The sequence below is a fragment of the Ambystoma mexicanum genome, chromosome 10 (genome assembly GCF_040938575.1).
Source record: "Ambystoma mexicanum isolate Mex_15411 chromosome 10, UKY_AmexF1_1, whole genome shotgun sequence".
Taxonomy (NCBI): domain Eukaryota; kingdom Metazoa; phylum Chordata; class Amphibia; order Caudata; family Ambystomatidae; genus Ambystoma; species Ambystoma mexicanum.
This window is the reverse complement of record NC_090932.1, coordinates 890,477,406-890,485,783: the sequence shown is the minus strand read 5'-3', so window position 1 is coordinate 890,485,783 and position 8,378 is coordinate 890,477,406. Positions and strand designations below refer to the sequence as shown.

Below are 8,378 nucleotides of genomic sequence, written 5' to 3'. Positions count from 1 at the left end.
GGTAAACAGGCTCTTCTGATTTACTGTTGATGGAACAGAAGTCGGAAGACCCTCACATGTCTCGCCTTGCCCCTGTGGCCTGCCTTGCCCCCTGTTATGACTGGCCTTGACGGCCCCAACCTGCCCATCGTCACCAGCCTTCGGCGCCCAAGGTAAGCTTGAGGCTCAAACCAGAGGATTGGGGGTGGGGAGATTTGGGGTGGACAATAAAAGTCATAAAAGCAACACAACATAAGTACATCATAGACACTTGACACACCAATAAATTACAATCAACAAAGATCCATCATATTAAAACAGTAAAACAATAAAAAGTAATAATAATAATAAATAATAATAATAAAATACGTAAAAATGTTACCCGGCATCATTTCGTTGAATGAGAAAATGGTTACTAATAGTAGCTAAGCTGACTCCTTTGGCGTCTTCAAATGGCCTCTCCATGCCCCACTCAAGTAGTTACTAGTGGCAAAAGGTGGCCAAAACATCAGTTAAGTTCAGGCATTTAGCATAGCTTCGCTCGTAGTCCTGCAGCAGCGGTTTAAAATAGTGGCTTCAGGAAGCGTTCCCTCAAAGGCTTAGTCCCAACACAAATTAATAAATAATGATAGAGATCTTCAACAGCATCTTCACATAAAATACATGTTGGTGAATGGGCATTATTCCATTTATGGAGGCGAGCAGCTGTGGGCAAAATCCCTAGACGAAATTTAAGTAGGCCACCTTATCCCTTATCTCGGAAGGATAGCCCAGGGGCAACGTCGTGCTCGCCTTGGAAGCAAGACGACACAGAGCAACACAGGTTCGATCCCCGGCTCCGCGCTTAGAAACCGATGGGTATTAAGCACATTATAAATAACCTATCATATCATATCATTTCCCTCCTAGGGTTGATGTACTCGCTGCGAACTATTCGCAGCCGATCTGTTTCTTGTACACAAGATACCGGGCCAGGGACTCAGATGCCCTGGATTTCGTCAGGGTGTCACCCTCCACCCTATCCCCTGCAGCATTCTTTATCTCTTCCCTTGATGCAGATGTTAGAATCTCAGGGTTAGACCAGTACTCCCCAAACCCCAGCTGTCCCAAGGTGTTTTCTATATGGGAAACCCATTTTGGATAAGTACTCCCTTGCTGTGAGATAACATTCAAAACGGCTTCTTTATATTTACATAGATTTTCACTTGAGCATAGGTGGGCTCAGTAAAGCACTGGTCGTAGTTCACAGATTGAATCGAACCCTTGCAGGCCAGTCTCAAGCTATACTGGGATATTTGGTGCACTAAGGTGAAACCCAAGGATATTTTTCAAAAATGTACTCTCCACCACTGCAAGGGGTTCAATGGCCATGTGCCCCCAGAGTTGAGCCTCTTACCGAGCTGCGTGTCTGTGCTGTGTACGCCGCCTGTGAGACGAGCACCGCCCCATTTCCTTGCTTGCTTGCAAACCTAGCAGGGGCCCCTCAATACCTGGCCAACGTACTTTTAGCCTTCTGGATCTGCAGTGTCCATCCGCAAGAGGCCATACCCCTAACCCTAACTCCCAAATAATTGTATGAGTCGACCTGTTCAATTGCTCCGTCCTCCATGGTAAGTCTAAGGGCCTTCTGTTTCTTCCTCACATTAGGATTTACAAATCATAGACTTAGTTTTGCTGATGTTCAAGGAGAGTCCATTAATTTTATTAATATCAACAAAAATCTGCAACTGCTTGCAGACACCCACAGGTCCAAGTCACCTGCGACCAGAATTAAGCTTTACTAGCATCAATAAGGCATTCTACAAACAGGCCATGAATATACGCGGTGGTGCAGTCAGTCTCAGAACCATCATTAGGATTGTAAACATGAATTATAATGGTTCTCCAATCCTGACCTCCCACTTTCAGGAGAATCTCTTCCGCCAAAAGGGTTTTACATGGGGTAGACAGTTCAACTACAAGTGATCAAATAGAGTGCATTCGCTCCGCCAGAAGACCCCACTAGGCCACCCTATGTCCCCCTTGATTGCAGACTGCTGGTAGATTTTATAACCTTAAATGTAAATATTTTTAAGAAGCCACGTCTCTTGGAGTAAAAATATGTCCTTAGCTTTGAGCAGACTATAAGAGCTATCTTGTGCAAGCCAATGACTGTATCCTCTGGTGTTCCATACGCCGAGTTCGGTCGATCATCCTTGCTTTACCGCACCAGCCAGCACCATGCTGGCGATCCATTTCACTGGTTTAGGATAGACAAGAGACATATTTGGTTCAGGCAGTGTCTTGTCAACTATAACACTTTTCGGAGTTGTAGGGGGCGTGCATTTTGAATACATTGCCTGAGAGGAGTCAAAGTAGTTTCCATTCTAAAACAATCGACCCTGGACACAGGTACATCTTCATTGTCCAAAGGATCAACAAAATAAAAATCACAGGTGTTGTATATTTGCAAAGGTGGCATAAATGTAGCAAATCTGACCGATGTATTCTCCTGCCGTCATTCACTGGGAATATGCTTCGGATTTTCAATGATTTTACATCAAATGGAAGTTGTGGCTTTACCTTCCACTCTTCCACCGCTCTACTACCAATTTCGTTGTTAACTTCCTTCACTGGGATCTTTTCAGGAGAGTGGTCACAGTCCTCAACCTGGTCCCTTTGATTTAGAGCGTCTACATCATATTGCCAATCTGCTATCAACTGCTTCACAACAGTCGTACTAGGTTGAGGACATTGCAGTAACCAACTGGTCAGTGTTCCTGTATCTTTAAGCAATCTTTGCCTATGGTGCTTTGCCTTTCTTTTTCATTTTCTTACTTGGCTTGTCTGTGCTTTGGGTATTAGTAACTGCTACGATATCAGGATCAGGGACCCCAAGACTGTCCTCCCCATGTTGTTTTTGCATTCCTAGTCACTTGAGCCTGTAACGCTGTTTTCTAGTCAGTTGTACTGCAGATACTTCAATCAAATGTGACAGTGTTAGTCTCTGGCTGTGGCTCCTATAAACCTCCAGGGCCTCCTCCACAGCTGGGACTGCCCTCAATGGCTGGCGTACTTCCCCAAATGCCTGGTCCATTGCTATTGTAGCACTGACCATGCAATGTTGGGAATCCATTTTATCTTCCAACTTTAATAGAGTCAAAGTCCTGTTGTTGTTCATGTATACAGTCGCACATTTTCAGTAAAAATATTGTTGCAATAATGTTGATATCAAATTCTGCATTTCTTCCATTTCTATATATTTGCTCGTAGAGTGTGACATGTCATCCAACTCTGGGATGAGATTAGGTGACTTAGACAACATTGGGGGGGCATGTCTGACCAGGCTGGAGATCAATAAGTACACTGTTAGTAGCTTCAGAGCCCAGTACATGTTGGGTTACAAACGCAGGTACACAGGGTTCCCTTGCACCATTTGAGGAGAAAATTGTTGTCATAAACCAAGGAGTCAGGTATATCCTGTTCCCCTCCATTCTCCATCTCGTTCCTGATACAATTCGTGATAGCCGCTTTATCCGTTGGCATAAAATACAAAGTCATCTTGTCTTTGGTAAAAATGGCGATAATCTGCCCGCAGCTTAAACGCTAACCATAAAGTGATGCGAGATAGGGGTGGGGGAAGAGAGATGCAAAAGGCCAAATGACCTTGACTTAGTCCAGTTCACTATCTTTTTCCAAAGTTAAATTCTTCTCTTATCTCCCATACACCCAAACACCAAAACCCTTTGCTATAACCTTCGTGCACATGCTTTGACCATGCGCTCCTGTTATATGGGCTCCTGCCCTTAAAGTGGAAGCTGCGACCGGTATGCAAAGTTGTTGCAGGAGCTCCTTTATAGTACAGCCATCACCAAAACACTTTGCAATCACGCTTTGCGCTTGTAATTGCACAAGTCATTCTTGTTAAATTTGTATTCCTCTCGCAGTTGTTCAACAGTGTTTCTCCCTGGCATGAACGTGGCCCTCTTTTTTGAGCTGGTTAGTAGTTTTTCAGGGTATCTCCAGACTTAATTGTAGATCTTTTTTTTTAATGCGCTTAATACCAGCGAGTGGTTTCTAAACGCGTGCGCTGCGTTGTCTTGCTTCCAAGACAAACATGTTGCCCTTGAGCTATCCTTCCTCTCCTGTCTTGTAACCTTCTATCTAGGATCCCAGCATTGTGCATATATTCATTATTAATTCGTTTTTTGCTTATTCTTCACACATAATGTAGTGATAGAGGTATATTCCTTCTGTCAACCCAGGTATATGGTAATCTATTCATACCTGGAGGAAATTTAGAGATAAAGATTGAAACAGGATGACACTGAGCATCTGAATGCTTATATCCTTTAGTCTTAGGTGAGTTGCAGTTTTTATACTTAGGCATCTGTTTTTAATTGGACTTTGAACCTTTCTTGGTACCTAGGGTGTTTTGTGATGTTTACCAGGGTATATTTTGTCCTGAAGAAGGCGGTACATCTTTCATCCGCTGAAACGCAATTCATGCGAAGGCAGCATACTTCATTTTTACCTTTATACACCTTTTGTGTTTGAGTGTCGACCCAGGGCTTTTATGGACTGTTTACACTTCTTTTTTCCTCTTTTTTGTTTACTTTAGTGGTGTTTTAATTATCAACACTGGGTATTTTTACTATTTGATTAATGTTTTTCAAGATCCATCAGAGGAGACAACCTTTGAATATGACCAAAGTTTATTAGCAGGGTAAGCAATTTCGCAGACATGTCATCAGTTATTTAATACATTCCCTCAATTGTGCAGACCTGATTATTTACAGATTGGCATATTTATTTATTATGTAGTTTTTCCTTTTTTAAATAGAACATTTAAAATATTGCTGCAAGGAACAATGTTGTGAATTTGAGCACATCTGATCAGAGTAAGGATGAACAAAAAATAGGTAAATACAATCCCACTCTACATTCTGTGTGACAAAGTAACTCAGCAATCATAATATTACATCCTAAATAGATGTGTAAGGTGATAGAGTTGTCATTGTCAGTTCACAGGCAATGAACAGAAGTTTTAATTTGGTCTACAAATCTGAAGTCAAAGGTGCTGCATTTAAATGTGGATCTATTAACTGACATTTTTGGATTAGAAGAAGTACTTGTTGTTGATGATTTAGATGCAAATCTTAGATATGTCAATACGAATAATCAGAAATTATATATTTATGGACCAAGAAGACGACGGTGCCTTGTGCATGATTTAATGAAATTAGTATCTTGAAAATGTACCCGTGAATTAAGGAGTGGAGTTTTGACATGCACACTGTATGTTTAATGTTGTTTTTTCTTTTATTTGATTACCTTTGTATACTGCCATTGAATGTTTGTCATTAGCTTTTGAAAGATACCTGTATGTTAGCGATATGAATGATTTGTAGTTTGATCGTTCATGACAGTATTGTCCTTTTAACATTATAAAATGTTGCTTCCACTTTTTTCATGCATGAATCATGTTTAGGACTTGAATTAAACTATATTTGTATCTGTTTACATTTTTGCACAAACGGTGCCTGTGGTGGAATATAAAAAAAGCACCTATCAGTGTTTTTCTAAATATATAGTTAGGAATGACAGCCCTTTTGCTGATTTTAGTATTACACGAACGCAGTTCCGAAAGCCTCGCGTCATACCATATACAGTTGTATAAAATATCTCTCATTTAACTAGCAGAGTACCTGCTTCCATAGATCAATGCTTATGATACTAAACAGTGCTTCTTTCCAGGGAGAGTAGGAGGTCCCAAAACACCATCAATAGCATTGTTGCATTTGGATTCCAGTAACACATAATAGAATCCAAATGTCATACCTCCGGGCTATGACGTCAGCTGTGGTGACCTATGAAAGTCCCATTTCAAAGTGGTGACGTCCCACACCCTCGCACCTACCTTTGCTGCTGTCCCTGGAACAAAAACTGGGCAGGTCCCTCCTCATGCTGCTTCCCTTGACTCCCAACAACAGCACACAGACCGCCTACAGCCCACCCTTGCTGGCAAGGACACTACCTTTCTTCCAAAACATGGAAGAAACTAATAGGATGCTCTTATCCAACACAAAACTGTACACGTGTGACTAACAACAATGGGGACATATTTCAATTTGGCATTCGGAGTCACATCACAGAGAACTCGAGCTTCACTCTCGTTTATCAGATGTGAAAGGGGCTTGTTATCCTCCACTTAACTCCATGGCTTGTGCTGTTGAAATGTGCTGAATAAAAATAATATGCTTATCAAGGCCCAGAATCCCACGGGACAGGTTGATAACCTGCGTGTCTATGTGCCATTTTCACAATTTGTTTGCCTGGACATATGTAAACAGGATCAGAGCGAGGGCGAAGATCACCGCTCTACGCAGAGCTACCATCCATAAATACAGGACCTTTGGAGCCTGGGAAGCTGTGCTTTTTCACATTTCAGTCCTGCAATGGCGTGGGTGGCTGTGCTGCTCCTCTGCTCCCAGGTCTTCTCTGGCAGAACCTTGCCCCCACCGGTTCAAGAGGTCAGCTGCTATGACCCCCAAATATTTGAAGCTGTCGACCTAGTGCTGAGGAAATACAATGCCGACAAAAAAGAAGGACACCAGTTTGCTCTGGGCAGGATTACAGAAGCTGGCACAAGAGTAAGTGTGTTTGCTATATCTAGCCTGTTGCACATTCTCCAAGTAAGACAGGAACCTATGGAGTCTATGGAATGAGCTTAAATGTGGCATGTTAAATCTATGCAGCGACACTGCAACATTGAGCACGCAGATAAATAAAGACAAAGAGGCAGTGCGTGTTGCGTGTTAACTTCTTTAATCCCCAAACTGCAACTGCCAAAACCTTTGGCGGTAGCTCCCCCTACCCATACAAAGCCTAAGTGGTCGGCATGGACAAAGGACTGTGTCCTCCCTTCACACAAAGGATATAGAAAGAGGACACTACATCTCCCCTTCACTTTAACAATAAACTTCTGACTTTAACCCATCTCTTCTATCCATCTTGTGGGTCTTCGTATTGTTCTTTTGGATGTCCTGGGAGGTGATCATCCTTGTCACTGTAACTATTATCTGTGTCCACATCAGCGTCCATGAAGTCAGAGCAGCTGTCGGAGTCAACATCAGATGAGGCACTCCCTTCGTTCTTCACTGTTGCTTTACTTTTTATTCGTTTGAAAAACAAGGAGTTTCTGGTGACCGTACCCTGGGGACTTGCTGCTGTCACCATGGATTCCTTGATGTGGGGGACTGTCATGGGTTGTGTATTAAATGTCAGTGTCTCTTTGGACCCTTGTTCTTGATTCACAAGTACTTGATCCCTGATGCATACTTCTCGTTCTTTTGCCCTTCTCCTTACATCTGCGTATGTCTTCATTTTTCTTTGCTCTCTCTTTCCTTTTCTCTCGCCCTTAGTTCTGTGTCAGCAATTGTTTCGTTCATGCTGGAGTGTGGGATGTTAGTTCTGACAATTCTGCCGAACCTGAGTTCCTACGAACACACTCCAGTGGAGCTGTGAGGTGTGTTCCGATAGTCCTGCAGTAAATTGCAGATCACTTGCATGAGTGATCCTCTGGCGATGTGAAAAATTTGCAGGATGGACTTCAAATTTGCCATAAAACGTTTTACGGTGCCATTCGCCTGTGGCCATAGCAGGGTGATCTTCCTATGTTGGAGTTCTAATTGTTCGGCAAACATTCTGAATTCCTGCCCGCTAAACGGTCAACCATTGTCAGACTTTACGACTGTTGGGATGCCGTAATCAGTAAAAGTTTTGTCTAGAGCTGGAATGACAGCATGTTCTGCCATGGAGCGAATGAAGTGTACCTCTGGAAACCGTGACATCTCTTCCATGATTACCAAGACGTGCTAGCCATTGGGAAGGGGCCCAAACATGCCAACTGTCACTTCACTCCATACTTGAGTCGGCATGGCTGTCATCTTTAGAGGTTCTGGGAATGTGTGCGGAGCAACTGCCTTACATATTGTACACTTCCTCAAGGTTTCTTCCACTTTTGTGTCCATTTGGGGAAACCACACTTTTTTTTGCAGTAGTCATTTGGTGGAAACTTTTCCCCTGTGTCCAGTGTGGACAATGTCAATGACCCGGTTTTGTAGTGTGTATGGAATTACTATCCGGTCTTCCTTTAGCAGCAGACCTTCCGGGGACAAGTGACAGGGTATGCATCAGAAGATTGAATGTTCAGTGGTGTTTCTGTTCTTGCTCCGACAGGGTTATTTCGATGTGTTTTGCATCGTGCCATCTGCTGGAAAGTACTCTTTCTTTCACTATGGAGAGGACCCGGTCCATGTTCAGGTTTTGGAGTAGTTCTGGAATGGTGAGTGACTTGAGAAGTGCGTTGCTGATGATATAGTTTACATATTGATCTGCCTTGCGAGATTGCGATTCAT

General features: G+C 42.8%; 1 protein-coding gene across 2 annotated transcripts in view; it reads left to right on the top strand.

Moving 5' to 3' along the window:
• The first annotated feature begins 6,405 nt into the window (after window positions 1–6,405).
• Window positions 6,406–8,378, top strand: part of LOC138493248 (uncharacterized) — a 387,082-nt gene continuing 385,109 nt past the window's right edge. For both annotated transcript variants that reach the window (XM_069620382.1, XM_069620381.1), the window contains exon 1: window positions 6,406–6,611. In XM_069620382.1, the coding sequence (XP_069476483.1) occupies window positions 6,417–6,611 (195 nt within the window). In that variant the 5' untranslated portion in view covers window positions 6,406–6,416. The remainder of the gene's footprint in view (window positions 6,612–8,378) is intronic.